We start from the raw sequence: 22019 nt of genomic DNA, 5'->3' as shown, positions 1-22019 counted from the left end.
GGTAACGCCGCGGAATCCGGCCGATTCTCCACAGCGCGCTGGGTGGCGGTGGGAAACGGCGAGGAGGAAGAAACGAAATCAAGTGAAGAAAAATAAAAAAGAAAAAAAAAAAAAGGAAAAAAAAAAAAAAAAAAAAAAAGAAAAAAAATGAAGAAGAAGAATTTTAAAAATCGCTTTACAAGCGTCACCTGCGCATGCCTGCTCCGGCTGTGGCGAATGTGCGGTGCGTAAAAAGGGCGGGCCGGGGCGGGGCGTGAGGTGGGCTGCCTGAGGGAGCGGCGCGATGCGATGCGATGCGATGCGATGCGATGCGATGCGATGCGATGCGATGCGATGCGATGCGATGCGATGCGATGCGATGCGATGCGATGCGAATGCGATGCCGCTCCTGAGGGGTGAGGCACGGCGGGGCTGCCGGGGGGGCCACCGGGAGGCTCTTCACAGCCCGGAGAGGGGGAAAACGGGGATCTGGCTCCTCAGGAGGGCCGCCGGTCCCTGAGGGAAAGCGGGGTCCAGGCTGGCGGAAAGGCTGAGACAGGTGTGAGGGGAAGGGGACTGAAGGGGTCGCGGCTCTCCCGGCCGGGTTGGGCCTCTTGGGGTGGTTGGGGTCAGTAAGTTGTTGGAAGTTTGCGGGATTTCCCGCCCCACGCCCTGTCAGCATCCCTGGGATAAACAACTGGGAGGCTGGAAAAGATCTCTTCAGATCATGAAGATCAACAGTCAGATAAATGCTTCTGTTAAAAAACCCTTAAACCTTAAGTGCAGAGGTGTCTGCCTCACACCTGGAGGTGTTGATACTGTTTGATTCTTTATTTTTTCTGTCACATCCCTGCCTGTGTTGGCAGGAACGGCACAGGATAAATTCGGGTTGGAAGTGCCAGCATTTTCTAAAAGTGTTTTATGTGAGGAACTGCTTCGTTCTCTATGTAGTTTAGAGTTTGTGCCTCTCAAATGTGAGGTGGATGCAACCGGTCATACCTGATCTTGTATCAAAACAACATTGGAATCTGTTGAAAAAAAAAAGGGCTTTATACCTATTTGCCATTGCTTTACTGGCTGTGCTTTAATAATAACAGATAAATCATGGCTTGAAGTTTTGTTGCTGAAACAGTGTTGCAATAATACTGCTCCGGGAGCAGCTGTGCCCATGCTTGTTTGATGTTAGTTTTCTGTGTCAGGATCTTCTCTCTTGCTGCAATATTTTTTGTAAACTGCTCTTGCTCCTTAGTTTAGTTTATTTTATATTAATGTTAATGATTGGTTTTTAGGCCGTCAAAATAGGATCTGATGATTAAATATTTTCATACCAAGCACGAGAGAAATGTTGGAAGGTTAGAGAATGTTTCAGACCTGTAATAGCAGATGCCCCTTGGGCAGCAGACAAAAGCAGATTAAAAGATGTCTTGAATTGAGAGCTTGAGAAGGGTTCAGGGTGACCTTTCCTTTCTAGCCCCAGAAGTTTCCAGGTCCCAGCATTTAGTACTGTTTTGCTCTCGTGCTGTGTTTATCACTTTGGAAATTGGCAGAAATTCTGGAAGTCTCGTGATGGTGTAGGGCACTGCTAATTATTGGGAAGAGTTGGAAAAGGCATTGGAGTCCATTCTCACTCAGGACTTCAGTGAGCTCTTCTTGCTCCTCCTGAAGTTTTGTGGGGGTGGAATTTGGAGATCTCTCTCCAGCCAAGGAACATTAGGCAGGTTCTGGAGCCATCTGCCCACAGGGGAATGGCTCTGTGATCACTTTAATTCAGTGTTACTCAACACAGGTTGTGCTGCTGCTGCTGCTTCCCATGCTGATTGAGTCCAGTCTTCTCCCTTTGAGGCTGAAACTATTTTATTGAGCAACCAGAAGGTGAATTCAGCCCCAGAACTGATCCAAAGGAAAATTATCCCTTTGTTTTCTCCTCACTCTGGGTTAATCTTCAGCTACTGCAGTTGTGTGATGGATGAGCTCTGGTTTAGCCACCTCAGCCAGAGAGAGAGAGAGGGAAGTTATTATTTCAAAAAGAAGGTTCAAGGGCAAAGTCCCATCCTTGCCCCTGGATTGTTTGTAGGGCGGCAGGGTGGATATGACTCGGCAAATAATGTGGATAAGCAACAAGCTGGCCAAAAAGGAGGGGAACACATTTTTTTAAGCTTGGTCAGTCTGCAGCAAAACCTTTGTAGTCTTGCTGGCCCAATTTTGGAGGAGACAGAGGGACAGGAATCAGTGTGTCAAGGCCTGCAGGGAGGATAAGCTTAAGGACATGACATAATCCTTAAAAGAGCTAAGGGTGTTTTTTGTTTGGTTTTTATTTTTTTGTATTTTTTTCAAGTGTTGTTAACATTTGATGAAGACTCAGAATTCACATTTCATAAATTACTGCTAATACCACATCTTTATTTGGTGAGGTAAATGGCTGGTGTACATTTAAATCTGTCAGCTGAGTGCAGAAACTGCTCCTGAAGTGATTGTGTTGAACACAACCATTTGCCATGAACCTAAGTAGGTAAAACATCCTCACTTTTGTTAAAAAAAAAAACAACTTGTAGAGGTTCATGCTTCATGGTAGTGAAGTTTTTTTCTTTTTTTATTAATATGTACAAAAGTAAAAATAAAGAATTAGATTAAGAATTATTTTTGATTAAATTGAATTACTTGCAGTTGTCAAATGAGCAATGAATGCACCTTGGTGCTTCTCAGACCTCTGGATACACTGAGGTCTCTTGAGACACAGATTTTCAATGCCTGTGATGTGCCCTCCTTGAAAGCCACCTTGGGTTTCATGTTCTTCCCTGCCCTTGAAGCTGCAGCTTCAAGGGTGTTTCCCTGACCTTCTCAGTGTGTTCATTGCCTGGGTCAGATCCCAACAGTGTGCAAGGAGCAAGCTTGACCATGAGCAGTTTGGGAAGTCCTCTTCTGTAAAATCACTTAACCTGAGATCCAGCTACCTGAGGGACAAAGGAGGCAACCCAACCTTTGACACACCAGCCTGAAAACAGTGCCCAGGAGCAGCCCAGCAAAGAGACATTTACATTCTTTTATGTCTACAAATCCTCCTGGTGGTGCTTAAAATAACCTTGGTGGCAGCTGCAGGGACCTGAGCTCCTTTGTTCAACTGGGGGAAAGTTCACAGGAGCAGCCACCCCTGGGCCCAGCAGGCAGTCCATGGCTTCACAACCTTGAGGTACCTCCTTCTAAAAAGAGCAGGATGTGCTTAACTAGGGACTGCTTTTCCTCTGAAATTAAAGGAATTAAAGCTCATCTCAAAAGTTATTTTTTTATGTTTTGATTTATTGTTTTGTTTTGGTTTTCTTTTCTTTGTGAAAGCTATTGAAGAGTATAAGCCAAAAAACCTTGCTGCTTTTTCTAGGGTGAGGGAATGGCCTCTTTGCTTCTTCAAGAACTTGTTCCCTCTGATTATTTCACAGGTGTCCACTCAGGGATTTCACAGATATTACTTCCATCTTTGAGCACACTGGCACTAATGTCTAATGTGGTGTGGCAGCTTCTTTTGTCTCTCTGGTATCCAAACTGCTTGATGGGGTGGGGGGTTTTCTCCCAATTTTTTGTAGAAAAGAGGTTTTTCTGGAATCTTCATAGAATCATAGACTGGTTTGGGTTGGAAGGGACCTTGAAGATCATCCAGTTCCACCCCCTTGCCTGGGCAGGACACCTCCTGCTAGACCAGGTTGTTCCAAGCACTAAGATCTTCCTTCATCAACTTCTTATAGGATCCTAGAATCTCAGGTTAGAAGGGACCTCAAGGATTATCTGGTCCAGCCCTTCTAATATTATTGTTTATGTGAGATGTCTTAGCACCCTGTAGAGATGAGACTTCAAACTTTCTCAAGTGGGGGAATCCACCACTTCCCTGGGAGACCATCCCAATGTCTGACTGTCCTCAGAGTGAAAAATCTTCCTCTTGTGAATCAGAATCTCCCCAGGAGCAACTTGTGCCCATTGCCCCTTGTCCATGGGACTCCTTGTAAATTGGGAGTCTCCATCTTTGTGAAATACTGAAACATGGTCATAAGGTCTCCCCTCAGCCTTCTCAAGGCTGAACAAGTTCTCTCAGTTTCTCCATATGGCAGGTGCAGCTTCCTTGTCTAAATAACCCCTTTATCTTCTTTATCTTGAGCTGCATGTGCTCACAGTGTCTGTATTTCTTTCCACAGCCTCTTGTGAGTCAATCACCTTGTTACCCAGCTGAGCCTCTCTGGGTGCTCTCCTCTTTGGTAGTCCCCTCTCACCTGCCCAATCCTCTCTTCTCCTGCAGGTATCTTCATCGTGGCAGCCAAGAGAACCCCTTTTGGGACCTATGGGGGTTTGTTGAAGGACTTCACAGCCACTGACCTGGCAGAACATGCTGCTCGAGCTGCCTTAGCTGCTGGCAAGGTCCCTCCTGAGATCATTGACAGCATGGTGGCTGGCAGTGTCATCCAGGTTGGTGGCATGGAAACTTGGCTGGGCTCTCCCCAGCTGCAGCTTTGGGGGTGGTTCCTCTCAGTCATTCCTTGACTTTGCAGCCAAGAAACCCAAGGGAGGGGAAGTGGAATGGGGGAGTAGTTTTTATAGCATAGTGTTTCCTGTTGAAGAGACATACCCTGTGTGATTTGGGGTGTTGCTGGGAGCAAGGGTCAGCTGTCTTTAGTACCAGAGGTAGTTTAAACTAGGACAAGCTGAGCTTTAAAAAGGGGGCTTCATTAGATGTTTAGATGCTAATTTCTAGTACCTTTTCCCAGTTTGAATGACTCAAGCTGTGGAATTCAGTCATCAGTGAGTTTGCACTGACTTGCATAAAACCCTTTCTTCTGGAGACTGTAAGTGATTTGAGCCCATTGGGATTTGTAAATAGATTTTTGGGGGGGTGAAGTTTACTTAGAGCAGGAAGGACACCTGCTTTGGTTGGCTGAGAGGTTGGGACAATCCTTGTTTTTTTGCCACCAGCATTACAAGACTACAGTTACCCAGGTGTCTAGATGTGAGTCTTTGTTTTAGGCAAGACAGCAAAGAACATTTGTGTTTTGTTTTTGTATTCTCACCTTGCTGTTATTAAGGCTGGGCTCTCTTTATTTTCCATTCAGTGTTTCAAGGGTGCAGAAGAAACTAATGTCTGAGAACTTTTCATGCTAAGTGATCAAATATGCAGTATTCCTTCTTAAGGACATGCAGCTAAAGGAGTAGCTTTTGATTCTTCCATCTCCTACAGCTTGTTTTAAGCCACTTTTTAAGTTTTGGAAGAAATGTTTCTGGCCTAGAGAAAACAGAATATTGTTGCATCCAAATCTCTTTGAATGCTTTCATAAAAATAATAGCATTTTCATAATAAAAAACCTTCATGTTTAAAATAACATTTCATTTCCTTTGCACTATATTTCTCAATCCCAATAGATTCTTTTCTGCATTCTTTTTAAGTATTGCTTTATTAAGTTTAGCTAACTATGAATGTATGACCATTTTAACTCTCTTTCTTCAGCAGGAGTGGCTTGATTAATGTTTATTTTTCTTTCTGAAGGTACATTGGCAGGTAGAATTTTCAGAATTCACAGAATTTTGTAATTCCTCTTAGCTTAGAACATAAGCCCCAAGAGCAAAAGTGTTCCCTTTGTAGTGGATCTTTTCCAAACAAACCTAGAGCAGGGCTGGTACAATTTTTTTATTCTGTATCAGTGCTCACCATCCTCTGCTGACTCAGGAGTTGAAATGCAGAAGCCTGATCATTTTTCTTTCACTTTATGTTGGAGCCTGGTTTATTAAAGGAGTGAGCTCTGAAGCAAACTGCTCTGTGTGCAGTTCCTTTCAACTAGAAGCCTGACAGAAGTTGAGAGGAATGAGATTTTCTCATTAGAAGAGGACAGTGTCCAATTAGAAGAGCAGAATGGATATGAAGGAGCAACAGCAACTCCACCTTTTCTACACTGTCTCATTTGGGGAGGGGGCTTCCCCTCTTAGTCTGAGTGATTTTAATTTAGGGCTCATTGTTGCTTGTCATTCAGGATCTGGTCTTGCCTCAGCCAGTTGTGTGTCTGCTGTTTTGAAAACAAAAAATAAGGGGATGAAGTTGCTGGCTTCAGTCTTAACACCTCCAGCCCCATTTTGAGGCCTGATGTCTAGCTTTTAGGACACAGTTTCTTGAAAATGCTTGTCAAGACCTTGGCCCTTTTTGATCAGCAAGGATGGGGTCTTTTTAAATGAATCAAAGTGCTTCATATGACCAGCAGGATTTCCTTTTGACTTTTCAGCAAGGTTTATCAAAGAAATTAGGAGTGTCACTTTTTTTTTTTTTTGCCTGCAGAGCTCCTCAGATGCCATTTATATTGCAAGACACGTGGGTTTACGTGTGGGAGTTCCTGTCCCAGTCCCAGTCCCAGCCCTCACCATCAACAGACTTTGTGGCTCTGGTTTCCAATCCATTGCCAATGGATGTCAGGTACAAAGCTTCTTGGTTTTTTTTTTTTTTCCTCTATTAGTTGTAACATTCACTGGTGAGAGAAGAGACATGCCTAGAAATGTGGGATTTGTGTGTGGGGTGAGTCTTACTGTGGATTTTTAGCTCCCACTGGTGGAGACTTCCTATTATCCTGCAGGGTTTTCAGCCTCCACAGTGCCATGTTTTCTTCCTGTTTTTTAAAACCATCATTGTAGCTATTTTTGTGTGTAACAAGTAACAGGCAGCAAAACAGTTCCGTTCTGTGATCATTTTTGTATAAATGTGAATTACTGAGCTTCAGAACCACAACAGGAAGCTTTCATCTGATCATTCTTTAGGTTCTCACCTATGCAAGCAGCAACCTGGGTTTTTTAAGTGTCTTTGGTCAAAGAGCCAAATTTATGCCATCACTTTTTCTAAAATAGAGCAAAATCCATTTACCTTTATAAAAACAGAACAGTCAACCACCTGTAAACCTGAGAGATACAACCTCCCTGATATAATCATGAGGATAAAGGAAAATGCAGTTAAAAATACAATCTGAATAGAAGGGCAAAACCCCTCGTAAAATACATGTGGCTAAAAATGAATTAATTCTTGGTGCTGGAGTTTTATGGGTGACCAGGTCTTTTCCTTAAAAGAGTTTTTCTCTTTCTTCCCAAACCAGCAGACTAAATTCTAGATCTGTTTTGTTTTGCTGTTGACAGGAAATTTGCCTGAATGATGCAGAAGTTGTGCTGTGTGGGGGAGCTGAAAATATGAGCCAGGCTCCTTATGCTGTTCGAAACATCCGATTTGGAACCAGATTAGGAGCAGAACTCAAGGTCAAGTATTTATTTTTTTACCTTTTTTGTGTGTATGTGTGTGAATAAAATCATATTTACAGAGCAACATAAAGCTTCAGGCCTGTAGACAAATGAAATTATTGGAGATTAGGTCCAGGATTGGTGCTTCAAACTGTTTATCCAGTATTCAGATGTTCCCAAAAGAATAAGTTCAGTCAATTTTCTGACTTTTCCACAACTTTTCTTTGAACTCCTGTTCCATGTTAAGCCTACTCATATAAACTCTTAGGCACAAAACTTAGTTCACTTGGTGCTTCCCATCAAAGTACTTTATGTAAAATAAAAACTGTTCTGGTATCAGAGGCTGTCAAAAGAGCAGTTTGAAATTAATAAGGCGAGCAGGGGATTGATAGACTGGGAAAGAACACTTCTGCCTCCAAGTTGTAGGCATCTCTGTTTTAAAAATGGAAACTTGAAGTGAAATCCATTGATTTCTCCAAGATAAGTTATTTCTGTGTTTTTTTCTGAACTGTCTGGCTTTGCTTTTATCAGGTTGAGTGAAGTTGTGGGTATTTCCTCACCAGAGTTGCTTTACTTGGGCTCAAGGAAGGTGATTTTACCTGATGGTAGAGAAAGAGCCAAAGAATCAGGAGGCTGCTGTGCATGCACATAGTTCCTCACCCTAACTTCTTGGTAATCAGAAAGATAGCTGTGTTTTCTTCTAGGTCTTTAATAAATAACTCCTGCAGCAGTGAAACACACTGAAATATCAAGAGTCATAGACTTTTCCTCCCCAAAAAAGTGGAAAGAACCAGAGTAGAGCACAAAGTAGACTTAACTAAACACACCAGAAGTTGCATGCTGTTTTTTATGTATTTGTTCCAAATTAAACCAAGTCCCTCTAGGTAACCTGAATTAATTTTACAAAGAAACATTTGTTTCCAAGAAGCTGCTGAATCATTAGCAACTATCAAAAAAACCCCAAATGCTAATATTACTGTGTTTTATGATTGTCTTTTCATAATGCTCCCTGCAGCTGGAAGACACATTGTGGGAAGGCCTGACAGATACCCATGTGAAAATACCCATGGCAGTTACAGCTGAAAATCTGGCTGCAAAATACATCATCACCAGGGAGGAGTGTGACAAATATGCCTACAAAACGCAACAGAGATGCAAGGCAGGTGAGTAAATTGCAGAATGGAGGTGTTTCTATGATCTTAGTTTCAAATCTGGTCAGTTTTTAGCACCAATTGGAAGAGTTTCTCAGGTTTGTGTAGCTTGTGTCTTGGGGTGATTTGTCTTCTGCTTTGCAGACCTGTAATTCATGCTTTGGTTCACCCTGAGATGCAAGTTGCTCACTCCTGAGGGGCTTGGCTTGGAATTGGCTGAGGCAGGTGCTGTGCAAATCTGCAGGATAAGCAACAAGCCCCTTTTTGGGATTTTTGGCTACCTCTTCTGAGGGGACATTATGTTCAGGCAGTGTCCTGTCATGTGTCCTGGTTGATGGCCTTGAATGTATCCAAGGTGCTTTCCAACAGCTGCTGCTCTGGAAGGAAGATCATGTATTTTTTCCAGTGGCTGTACCAATGCTTTTTGTAACTTTGTAACAGTGGTGAGTTGCTTTCCCTGCTGATCTTGTTCTCTGACTCCTGCCATTCCTGCAGCCTTGGCTGGAAACCCTGCCCTCGAGGAGGCTTTTGCAGCTTTCTTGGATTCTAACATTTTGCCTTGGTTTTGATTTCTTTGTTATGACCAACTCATCTTATTCCACACTCAAGAGCCCAGTGGCTAATCAGGAAAGGAAAAGGCTTTGTAAAATTTGAGACACTTCAGAGGTAGCTAAACAACAGCAGATCTGGCAATTCCAGTGTTTTAATTTAAAATCCCTTCAGGTTGCATTTGTGGCATGGTTTGAAGTGCTCGGGAGCTTTGGTTCCATTTTGGGAGGCAGGAGTTGTGGTTTTTAGTCTGTGTGTTTACATCAATGACATGGATAACAAAATTAAATCTAGTGGTGGTTGTTTTATTTTAAATAAAGGAGGACTTCACTAATATTTGAGACTTTCTTTGGAAAAGTTTGCATTTGTAGAGTTTTGGCCCAATTTCTAAAAAAACCCAAAACCAAACAATAAAACATGTAAGCAAATGTGTTATTTAAGCAAAATCATAGAATTGTAGAATGGGTTGAGTTGGAAGGGACCTTAAAGATCACCCAGTTCCAACCCCCCTCATGGTCAGGGACACCTCCCACCAGCCCAGGTTGCTCCAAGCCCCATCCAACCTGACCTGTGACACTGCCAGGGATGTGTTCATAAAGCATGAACACTTCTGCCCCTGAATTTTTGGTTAAAACAGAGCAAAAACTGTGTGCCCATGCGAATGGGCCATGCTGTGCAAGCATCTTGGGAATTTCATCTTTTCATTTCCTTTTATTTTCCAGCTCAGGATGCAGATTACTTCAACACTGAGATGGCCCCAATTGAAGTGAAAACAAGAAAGGGGAAAGAAGCCATGCATAGGGATGAGCACCCCAAACCCCAGACCACACTGGAACAACTGGGAAAGCTCCCAAGTATCTTTAAAAAGAATGGAACAGTGACTGCTGGGAATGCTTCAGTGAGTACGTCCAAGCCTTGGGTGGGGAAAGTGGCACCTCTCAGGTTTTCCAGGGTTTTTTGGTTGCTGTATTTGTCTGAGCAACTTTTGGCTGGTATCTCCTCATAAAAAGGATTTTTAAATCCTATGTTAGTTTACTCTTCCAGGGAGTCTTCATTTTGCTCCTACCTCCTAAAATTTGCTTCTGTGGCTTCTCACTGCTCTTTTAATGAGACCTGGAGTCTTCCTCTTCAGCCCTGACTTAGGCAGTTGATGCCTTCAGTGGTTGTGTAGAACTGATCATTCTACTTTCTTTTGGAAGCAACAATTACTGAACACTTCTAAATCAAGTGTTAGAATCAGTGGCCTTGCTGCAGCTGCCCCTCTTTGCTCCACAGTTACTATTCTTTGTAGTCCAAGCTACATTTTGCTCTTACCCAGAGGAGACTGAGTGCTTAGCAGGATGTCATTACAGCCTCTTCCTCTTACGATCGTTATTTTAATCAATTGATGTATGTTCTTTGGGCTGGAATGACCACTGAGATCATACAATTTGAATTCCTGCTTGAAATAGATCATAGCCACAATAAGTAGGGGTGTCTGGAAAGGATCTTGTCTAATTAATAGTACATACAATAGCCAATAGTAATATTTTAAAATTTATATTAAAATGATATTAAATTTTGTCCAGGCAGATTCTAGCTGCCCCATCCCTGGCAATGTCTCAGGTCAGGTTGGATGGGGCTTGGAGCAACCTGGGCTGGTGGGAGGTGTCCCTGCCCATGCAGGGGGTTGGAACCAGGAGAACTTTAAGGTCCTTTCCAACCCAAACCAGTCTGGGATTCTCTGAATAGTGTCCTTGCAAACCTACAGTGTGATGTTTCAAGTGTAAGGGAGACTTGAAAGGGCGAAAATATATTTTACTTTTCCAAAATATGGAAACGAATTTGTTGGGGAAACAGTTCAGAAATATACAGGTTGTGAGCAATCCTGACTTACTTCAATTTAGGCTACATTGGGTTAATGGTTATTGAGGCCTAGTTAGAGGCTTTCTGAGAATGAGCTACTGGGAAAGAGATAACTTAATTGGCAACAGAAGAGGAAAATAATTATGTGAGAAGAATCTTTCCGTGAGAATGGAATGTGTAATTGGAATACAAAGCCACCTGCATGATAAGATGGTGTAAACAAGGCTTCTCTATATAAAGTGAGTGCAAGTTGCTAATAAACGATTTCATACAATCATATTGATGTGCACATGGAATCCTTAAGCCTCCGCAGACTGTTTTCCCACAAATGGCGCCCGAACAGGGACTAAGGGTGGCCCGGACCAGGGTCTAAGGACGGCCCGGACCAGAGACTCTTATGCTGTTGCTTCCAGGAGCGATAAAGACAGCTGGAATAAGAGGGCGGAGAAGCCAGTCGAAAGGAGATTGCTGCCCCGGCACTCTATGTAGCTGGTGCCCGGCTACGGAATGAAAGAGGTACCTCGGAGTTGAAGAATCTTGCCCTGATCAGGTGAGTGGCTGGGGAGGAGATGGGGTCTACACTCTGATGTACAACAAGAAGAGACAGTAGTTAAGCTCCTCCAATATATTCTCTCTATGAGAGATTTATTACACGAAGGCAGGACCTTACGTGAATTACTGAAATGGGCACAGGGTAGAGACTTGATCCCCTCGATGGGTACTGTTTTTGAGTTACCTACTTGGGAAGCCATAGGTATTGCCCTATGGGATAAAAGTAGCAACAGGGATAAGGAGGCACAACGCTTAGCGACACTTTGGAAATTGATTAAAGAAACCTTAAAAGAAATGAAAAGTGAGAGGTCAGCAGCAGCCTCAGCATTTGTTGTCTTAACATCTGATCTGCCAGTACCGATGAATGCTCAAAATATGGACTTGACCTCTGAACAGTTGTTTGAGACACCTAAAATACCCTTACCAGCACCTGAAGGGACTGTACTGATTCAAGCTCAGTCAACTGTGCCATTTGACCCTGGGGGTTGGATGAAAAGCAAAAATGGGACCGAGAAGCAAAACCAAAAGCGACCGAAAACACCACCAGAATCATCGGAGTTCCCAGAGGGAGAGAAGCCGGAGAACACAGGCGAGGAATCTTGGAATGCAGACTCCCCGCCTCGCGCCCGCCTGCCATGGCTCCCGACTGCTCTGCCACCTTTCCACCTCCAACGCCTGATTTATCTTCTTGACCACAGTTGCCATCAATTAATCCTCTGCTTCACCTGTCAACACCATCAGTGCCTGCTATAGAGCAACAACCAAGGAAGGAACTGGGACTCGGAGACAAGCAACTAAGGAAACTGCTGAAGAAGCTGACAGAACTGGAGACCAAGGATGAGTATACCCCTGAAAAAACCCTAATTTTTGCTCCAGGGAACATCCCGAACAATGGGGCACTAATCCATTTTTACCCCCTGATCCGTTCCCTATTCCTGCTCCTATTTCCCTTAACCCTTTAACACCCACTGCTCTACCTCTTCCAGATCCAACATGGGGAGGGGAGGGTAGTGGGGGGGGCTGGTAATGTGTATCCAGTAACTAGATGGAAGGGAATTATTCAAATGCTATAGTTGAAGGAGAAATGGTTCCCAATATGAGTCCGATGGTTTTCCAGTGGTTGTGGGACCAGGATGAGGAGGTCAATGGGTTGCATTAGATTGGGAAATGATAAAAGAAGCCAAAGGTGACATTACAGTACAGTACAGGCGCAGTACAATTTGAAATTGGTTTGAGTCATTTACTCAATCTCTTTTGCAACATCTTTTTACTGCTCAGTTGTTGATGCCATATGACACAAAAATGCTCATTAATACTCTGTTAACTCCTTCTCAACAATTGCAATTTCATCATAAATGGTAAAAGCTATGTGAAAATGCAGCTGTGATTCCTAGACAGAACACCGATGCATTTCACGGAGTGCAAGCACAAATGTTACTCGGTGCTTGTCCTTTTGTACGTGCAGATTTGCAGGCATGGCTTCAAACTGAAATGTTACAACTTTCACAAGAATTGGCATATAAGGCTTTGCAAATTGTTCATGATCCTGCACAAGCAGACTTTTCTTTTACAAATATTAAACAGAGGAGAGCAGAGCCATATTCAAAATTTGTGGATCACATATATTCAGTGGTAATGTCACATCTTGATTTGTCAAAAGAGATGAAAAAATTAAAAAAAAAATTAAAAAAAAAAAGAAAAAAAAAGAAGAAAAAAAGAAAAAAAAATTTTTTTTATATGTTGGCGTATGACAATGCTAATGAAAAAACTAAATGTGCATTAGGATTACTCCCAAAAAGGTGCTACAGCAGCCCAATTCTTAGAAGCTGCTTCAGGTAAAGATCCTTAAGATAAAGCTGCTTAAGAACCATCATTGCAATATAGTTCTCAATATTGATGTATATTGTGGTGCATGGTGCACTGGTGTTTCATACAGAGATAAAAAACTTGGTTAGTAATTATACTTGCAGTTTTGGTTTAGGAAATTGTACCATTTCATTTTGTTTCAGGGTGACTTTACCAGATTTTAGTAGCAATATCATTTCATTTTTGAATCTTCTAGTGGTTGTTAGTTTTTCTTATATATTGGTGAGAAGTAAGACAAAAAACACAGTTATGAGAATGAGTATGCCTTTTTGGAGGCTGGAACTTGCTGCGGAGAGCAAGAGTTGCTCCTGGTACGGAGAGCACCCCCACTCCTGCCTCTGCAGCCGCTTCTCGCCCCCCCGCACACACTGCTGCTGCTCAGAAAATGAGCCCTGCTGCAGACACCACAGCAGAGAAAAAAAAAGAAAAAAAAAAGTGCGTGTGTGTGTGTGTGTGCTTTTGCTGTTTATAGGCTTGGAGTTTTGTCTCTAAACAATTTTATTTGGCTTTTTGGGCTTCAATTTGGCAACCATGGAGGAACCCAGGACTCCACCGTGCCATGACCCGGGAGGGGTCTGGGGACGCTTTTGGGGGCCCCCCGATAAACTTTTGTCGGATAAGCCTCCTCTACCCCCTTGGCTCTACGCGCCGGTGGACATCTGAACTTCCTTATACTAAAAAGTTATTTAAGCCCTTCCACTGTAGTGTGAAATGTGCTTTTAGTATTGTGTTGTATTGATAACAGGTTTTTGTTAATGTTATAATTTATGTGATCGTTTATATGTTGATTATGGGATCTATATCTATATGTTGATTGTTGGTTATGCTATTTTGTTGCACTGCTAAGCAGATGAACTTAACTTCTGATGTTTTAACACAGATGCTAAAAGATGTTGATAGTGTCAGACATGCAGTTTTGCAAAGTGGTGCTGCCACTGACTTTTTATTGTTAGCTTTTAGGTTATGTTTGTGAAGACTTGGATAGAGTGTATTTGCATAAATTTAGCTGATCATTCAGAGTCAATTCACAACCAAAAACTATTGATTAAGATAACATGAAAAAATTAACTGTTGCATATACTGGGTTAAATGAATGGTTAAATCATTTAAGGATATAGGGATAGCCTAGAGATTTAATTAGACAAGGTGTATCAATTATATTTGTTATTATTGGTTTTGATAGATAAAAAAAAAAAAAAAAAAAAAGAGTGCGATGTCAAGACATCGCTGGAGTGGACCCGAGAGGGACAGATCGTTTTGCCCCCTAATGCAAGACTATTTGGTTTGGTTGCTGTGAACTTCAACGGACCTTCAAATAGCCTTGGGACAGCTAAGCGGGGAAATAGCGAATTCTTACCCCTCATATTGCTTGTTACCACCTTTATCTAACATGCAGTGGGAATCATGTAATTTTTTGTCTGACAGTCCAGTGGACGGCATAATGGTCTTTACGGATGCTGGAAAAAAATCCTGTAAAGCTGTTGTTACCCGGGAGGAGACACCTGGGCAATGGAAAGAACATTTAATTCAAGGGAAGTCATTTGACTCTTTGCAAACCCTTGAACTTACCGCAGTTATTTGGGTTTTTGAAAAGTGGAATAATGCTGCTGTAAATATAGTCTCTGATTCACTTTATGTAGTAGGTATTGTTTTGAGAATGTATCATGCCATTTTGAAGGAAATTTCGAATAAGCATTTGTATTTCTTATTGCAGAAGTTACTAAGACTCTTAGCAGAAAGAGAACATCCTTATTTTATCACTCATATCCAGAGTCATCTTAGTGACCGAGGTTTGGCTATCGGTAATAACAGAGCTGATTATTTAGTTGCACCAGCGTGGACTGGTCCTTCTGTTGATGTTTTTTCACAAGCTCGACAATCTCATGCATTTTTTCCATCAAACTGCTAAAGTGCTAGCGAAGCAATTTCATTTACCTCTGGGGGATGCCCAGGGAATTGTGAAATCTTGTCCTGATTGCCAAAAGGTTGATCTTGGTATTGAGATGGAAGTCAATCCTAAAGGTTTAAAATCCTTGGAACTGTGGCAAACGGATGTCACTCACGTACAACAGTTTGGTCGCTTAAAATATGTGCCTGTTGTTATAGATACTTTTTCTATGGCCGTTTGGGCCTCTGCTCAGACTGGTGAGGCAACGAAACATGTTATCAGACATCTATATGTATCCTTTGCTGTTCTTGGAGTACCTCAGTCTATTAAGATGGACAATGGCCCCGCTTATTCTTCTGCTCGTTTTCGACAGTTTTGTGGACAATGGGGTATTCGACATGTTACTGGTATTCCTCATAACCCTACAGATCAAGCAATAGTGGAATGTTGCCATTCGGTACTAAAGACACTCCTTGAAAGACAAAAAGGGAGGAGGAAGGGAGTCCTCCTCAGGACCGGTTAAAGAAGGCTGTATATGTCATGAACTATTTACGCCTTACAGGAGAACATACAGAACCTCCGATACTGATTCACCAAAAAGGTTTAGCAGACTTTGCTTCAGAACCTTCCACAAAATTTTGGTGGAATTCAAGAATTCCATCACTGGACAATGGGAAGGGCCAGCAGAGGTGAAACTGACTGGTCGGGGTTATATGTGCTTACTTACAGGTACTGGAGTGCGTTGGGTACCGAGCAGATGGGTTCGACCATGGAAACAAACACCTTTAAATGTGGATTCACAGTGATAATATTTCTGATACAAGTATCTGGTTTGGGAGATTGTATTGATTTATTTTAGGCTGATTCCACCAGATTTTAGTAGTAATAGTGTTTTGGGTTTTAAAGTTTTTGGTGGGTTTTGTTAAATTTTTCTCATATATTGGTAAAGAGTACGATAGATTCATAAGAATGTTTTTCAGAGGCCGAGAAATGCTGCGGAGAGCAAGAAACTTCCCCCCCCCCCGACTCTTTCCCCCGCGGCTGCTTTTCAACCCCCCTTCGTGTGCCTGGCGATTGCTCCCAGCAAGCTTGCTACAGCTGTAGATGCTGCCTCTGCCCCTGCAGATACTGTAGCTGTGAGCCCTGCTGGGAGGGGGAGGAAAGGACACCACATAGCCTCATTAAAAAGACAAAAAAAAGAAAAGTTTCTCTAATGCCTTCTGAAAGGTATGAAGCAGAAGTGGGAAATATTTTTACATAGTTCTGGGCATCAAATGTCCAGGCCTGAATTATGGTAGGCAGTAACTTGAGGGTTACCTGCTACTCATGAAAGATACTGGTATTTTCTTTTCTTTGAAAGGAGATTTTCGCTATCCATGAAATAGAAATAATTTGGCTTCAATTAGGTTGCATCTCTACTCTGCTTTTATGCAAACTCCAGATATTTTAAAACAACTTACGTTGATGGGCACATTGATTATAATTTGATCTATTATTTAAGAGAAGAGTTTAAAAGATGCTCAAAGCTGCGCTGCAAAATACTGTATACTATGCAGGGAGTGGTGTGATAGAAAGAAATTTCTTCAAGTTTAGTTTGAAACCATTAGAGCACATGATTCGATAATAAAACTATTTTCATTACTGTAAAAAAAAAAAAAAAAAAAAAGGGAAAAGACAAGGGAAGAGCGTATACCCCTATGAGAAGAAAAAAAAGCGTGACCTCATGATGAGAGCACTAATGAGTTATCAATAACATTTGTGATCAAACTGGTCAATGCAACAATTAGGCCTAGAATATAAGTGAAAATTTGAAATTTGGGTTTCTTGCTGTTTAATTTGTATCACACATAGAAAGAGGAAAAGCCTTTGGTAAGAATTGATAAAAATCATAAAATATACCAGTTAGCTTGTTGACTTACAGATTTAATTAGGCAAGGCTTATCAGTTATATATGTTATTATTGCTTTTATATTACTAATATGTTATTATTGCTTTTGCATCAGTATATATGTTATTATTGCTTTTGCATTATTAGTATGCTGTTTATGACAATATATCATTAGCATGTTATCTTATGTAATGAAATAAGTCAGAATTGCTCAAAAAACAAAAAGGGGAATATGTTGGGGAAACAGTTCAGAAATATACAGGTTGTGAGCAATCCTGACTTACTTCAATTTAGGCCACATTGGGTTAATGGTTATTGAGGCCTAATTAGAGGCTTTCTGAGAATGAGCTACTGGGAAAGAGATAACTTAATTGGCAACAGAAGAGGAAAATAATTATGTGAGAAGAATCTTTCTGTGAGAATGGAATGTGTAATTGGAATACAAAGCCACCTGCTTGATAAGATGGTGTAAACAAGGCTTCTCTATATAAAGTGAGTGCAAGTTGTTAATAAACGATTTCATACAATCATATTGATGTGCACATGGAATCCTTAAGCCTCCGCAGACTGTTTTCCCACACGAATTAACCATCTGTGTTTAACTAGCCCACAAACCAGTGAAAGATTGTAGTTTGTTGTTTGGAACAAACACTAATATATCTGTTAAATATTAATAATAGTGCCTTGGCCTCGAGGTTTGGTTATATTTAGTTTTAAAGTGTGGGGATTTTTGTTTTTGTATGCATTTTCTCCCCTAAGAAATCTTCTCTCTCTGATTTCAAGGGGGTGTGTGATGGGGCTGGTGCAGTCATCATTGCCAGTGAATCAGCTCTTAAAAAGCACAGCCTCACTCCTCTGGCCACGGTAGTAGCCTTCCACTCATCCGGCTGTGACCCTTCCGTAATGGGCATTGGTAAGTGTCAATTTTCTAGCTATTAGTCAAATAATCTTATGTTGGGTGCTCTGAATGCTGACCTGTAGCATTAACACTGATCTATAGTCCCCCAGGCACCTTTATTCCCTTTAGTTATTCCCTTTAGTTATTCCCTTTAGTTATTCCCTTTAGTTATTCCCATGTATAACATGTTTATAAGCCTTTATGTATTTATTTTTTCATCTAACTCACCCTGCACATGTGGGAAAACAGTCTGCGGAGGCTTAAGAATTCCATGTGCACATCAATATGATTGTATGAAATCGTTTATTAACAACTTGCACTCACTTTATATAGAGAAGCCTTGTTTACACCATCTTATCATGCAGGTGGCTTTGTATTCCAATTACACATTCCATTCTCACGGAAAGATTCTTCTCACATAATTATTTTCCTCTTCTGTTGCCAATTAAGTTATCTCTTTCCCAGTAGCTCATTCTCAGAAAGCCTCTAACTAGGCCTCAATAACCATTAACCCAATGTGGCCTAAATTGAAGTAAGTCAGGATTGCTCACAACCTGGATATTTCTGAACTGTTTCCCCAACATATTCCCCTTTTTGTTTTTTGAGCAATTCTGACTTATTTCATAGAATCATAGAATCATAGAATCATAGAATTGGCTGGGTTGGAAGGGACCTCAGAGATCATCGAGTCCAACCCTTGAACCACCGCTGCGGTTGCTAGACCATGGCACTGAGTGCCACATCCAGTCTTTTTTTAAATATCTCCAGGGACGGAGAATCCACCACTTCAGTGGGCAGCCCATTCCAATGACGGATCACTCTTTCCGTAAAGAAATTCTTTCTAATATCTAACCTAAACTTCCCCTGGCACAACTTAAGTCCATGCCCTCTTGTCTTGTTGAAAGTCGTTTGGTAAAAGAGCCCAACCCCCACCTGGCTACACCCTCCTTTCAGGTAGTTGTAGAGAGCGATGAGGTCTCCCCTGAGCCACCTCTTCTTTAGGCTGAACAACCCCAGTTCTCTCAGCCTCTCCTCGTAGGGTCTATGCTCGAGTCCCTTCACCAGCCTGGTTGCCCTCCTTTGGACCTGCTCCAGGACCTCGATATCCTTCCTGAACTGGGGGGCCCAGAACTGGACACAGTACTCAAGGTGTGGCCTCACGAGGGCTGAGTACAGGGGCAGAATCACTTCCTTGGACCTGCTGGCAATGCTGTTCCGGATACAGGCCAGGATGCCATTGGCTTTCTTGGCCACCTGGGCACACTGCTGGCTCATGTTCAGCTTCTTGTCGATCCAGACTCCCAGGTCCTTTTCTGCCTGGCTGCTCTCCAGCCACTCTGTCCCCAGCCTGTAGCGCTGCATGGGGTTGTTGTGGCCAAAGTGCAGGACCCGGCACTTGGCCGTGTTAAACCTCATCCCGTTGGAATCAGCCCAACTCTCCAGTCTGTCCAGGTCCCTCTGCAGAGCCCTCCTGCCTTCTAGTTGATCAACACTCCCCCCCAGCTTAGTGTCGTCGGCGAATTTGCTGATGATGGACTCAATCCCCTCATCTAAATCATCAATGAAGATGTTGAACAGAACTGGGCCCAACACTGATCCCTGGGGGACACCACTAGTGACCGGCCGCCAACTGGATGCAGCCCCGTTCAGCACCACTCTCTGGGCCCGGCCCTCCAGCCAGTTCCTAACCCAGCACAGGGTGCTCCTGTCCAAGCTGCGGGCTGACAGTTTTTTCAGGAGGATGCTGTGGGAGACGGTGTCAAAGGCTTTGCTGAAGTCTAGGTAGACCACATCCACAGCCCTCCCCTCATCCACCAGTCGGGTCACCTGATCGTAAAAGGAGATCAGGTTGGTCAGGCATGACCTGCCCTTCCTAAAACCGTGCTGGCTGGGTCTGATCCCTTGCCCATCCTGCAGGTGCTGTGTGATTGCACCGAGGATGATCTGTTCCATGACCCTGCCAGGCACTGAGGTCAGGCTGACGGGCCTGTAGTTTCCTGGGTCCTCTTTCCGGCCCTTTTTGTGGATTGGCGTGACATTCGCCAATTTCCAATCATCTGGGATGTCCCCAGTGAGCCAGGACTGTTGATAGATGATAGCGAGAGGCTTGGCGAGCTCTTCTGCCAGCTCCTTCATTACCCTTGGGTGGATCCCATCTGGTCCCATAGACTTGTGGGGATCCAAGCATCGCAGTAGGTCACAGACTGTGTCCTTCAGGATTACAGGGGGGCTGTTTAGATTCATGTCACTTTCTATGAGCTCCAGAAGCCATCCGTCTTCAGGGTAACCTGTCTTTCCGCTGAAAACTGAGGTAAAGAAGGTGTTAAATACCTCAGCCTTTTCTTCATCTTTAACAACTATATTCCCACTCGTGTCTAGTATAGAATGGATATTTTCCTTGCCCCTTCTTTTGCTGCTAATGTATCTGTAGAAGGACTTTTTGTTATCCTTCACAGAGGTGGCGAGATTCCGTTCGCATTGTGCTTTTGTGTCTCTGATTTTCTTTCGACATGACTTAACAATATTCCTAAATTCCTCCTCAGTAGTTATCCCTTTTTTCCATAATTGGTAGGCCCTCCTCTTAACCCTAATTTCTTTCAGAGTCTCCCAATTCAGCCAGGCCGGTCGTCTTCCCCGCCGGCTCGCTTTTCGGCATATTGGGACAGCTTGCTCCTGTGCTTTCAGAACTTGTTCCTTGAAGTACGACCAACCCTCCTGTACCCCTCTGTTTTCAAGGTCTGTTTCCCAGGGTATACTCCGAACAAGTCTTCTGAAGAGGTCAAAAGCAGAGTAGTGACACTACCTAACTGAAGTTAATTTTTTAATTTTTTTTTTTTTTTTTTTAATTGTAAATGTCTTCATCTTTTGTATGTCGTAACACATTTAAAAGATTCTATTTCATGGATAGCTAAAATCTGTCAAAGAAAAGAAAATATCACTATCTTTCATGACTAGCAGGTAACCCTCAAGTTATTGCCTACCAAAATTCAGGCCTGGACATTTGATGCCCAGAACTATGTAAAAATATTTCCCACTTCTGCTTCATACCTTTTAGAAGGCATTAGAGAAACTTTTCTTTTTTTTTTTTTTTTTTTAATGAGGCTATGTGGTGTCCTTTCCTCCCCCTCCCAGCAGGGCTCACAGCTACAGTATCTGCGGGGGCAGAGGCAGCACCTACAGCTGTAGCAGGCTTGCTGGCAACATCGCCAGCCACAAGAAGGGGGGTTGAAAAGCAGTCGGGGGGGGAAGTTTCTTTCTCTCTGCAGCAATTCTCAGCCTCAGAAAAACATTCTCATGACTTTATCGTACTCCTTACCAATATATGAGAAAAATTTAACAACACCTACGAAAAACATTAAAAACCAAAACACTATTACTACTAAAATCTGGTGGAATCAGCCTAAAATAACTCAATACAATCTCCCAAACCAGATACTTGTATCAGAAATATTATCACTGTGAATCCACATTTAAAGGCGTTTGTTTCCATGGTCAAACCCATCTGCTCAGTACCCAACGCAGTCCAGATAAGCACATATATAAAGCACATAAATAAGCACATATAACCTCGACCAGTCAGTTTCACCTCTGCCGGCCCTTCCCATTGTCCAGTGATGGAATTCTTGAATTCTACCAAAATTTTGTAGGAAGGTTCCGAAGCAAAGTCTGCTAAACCTTTTTGGTGAATCAGTATCGGAGGTTCTGTACGTTCTCCTGTAAGGCGTAAATAGTTCATGACATGTACAGCCTTACTTAACCGGTCCTGAGGAGGACTCCCTTCCTCCCCCCTTTTTTCTCTTTCAAGGAGTGTCTTTAGTACCGAATGGCAACATTCCACTATTGCTTGACCCGTAGGGTTATGAGGAATACCAGTAACATGTCGAATACCCCATTGTCCACAAAACTGCCGAAAACGAGCAGAAGAATAAGCGGGGCCATTGTCCGTCTTAATAGACTGAGGTACTCCAAGAACAGCAAAGGATACATATAGATGTCTGATAACATGTTTCGTTGCCTCACCAGTCTGAGCAGAGGCCCAAACGGCCATAGAAAAAGTATCTATAACAACAGGCACATATTTTAAGCGTCCAAACTGTTGTACATGAGTGACATCCGTTTGCCACAGTTCCAAGGATTTTAAACCTTTAGGATTGACTTCCATCC

The 22019-nt window shown here is 42.6% G+C and overlaps 1 protein-coding gene across 1 annotated transcript in view; it reads left to right on the top strand.

Moving 5' to 3' along the window:
* Nucleotides 1-366: 366 nt before the first annotated feature.
* The window catches only part of LOC103535144 (3-ketoacyl-CoA thiolase, mitochondrial), a 29055-nt gene continuing 7402 nt past the window's right edge, over nucleotides 367-22019 (top strand). The window contains exons 1-7 of the mRNA XM_030468399.1: nucleotides 367-395; nucleotides 4259-4425; nucleotides 6278-6412; nucleotides 7120-7236; nucleotides 8234-8381; nucleotides 9641-9816; nucleotides 17741-17870. Coding sequence (XP_030324259.1) covers nucleotides 380-395; nucleotides 4259-4425; nucleotides 6278-6412; nucleotides 7120-7236; nucleotides 8234-8381; nucleotides 9641-9816; nucleotides 17741-17870 — 889 coding nt within the window. The 5' untranslated portion in view covers nucleotides 367-379. The remainder of the gene's footprint in view (nucleotides 396-4258; nucleotides 4426-6277; nucleotides 6413-7119; nucleotides 7237-8233; nucleotides 8382-9640; nucleotides 9817-17740; nucleotides 17871-22019) is intronic.

This window comes from Calypte anna, chromosome W (assembly GCF_003957555.1).
Source record: "Calypte anna isolate BGI_N300 chromosome W, bCalAnn1_v1.p, whole genome shotgun sequence".
In the NCBI taxonomy this organism is placed as follows: Eukaryota; Metazoa; Chordata; class Aves; order Apodiformes; family Trochilidae; genus Calypte; species Calypte anna.
The sequence above is the reverse complement of the archived record's forward strand: the minus strand, read 5'-3'. Positions and strand labels throughout refer to the sequence as shown.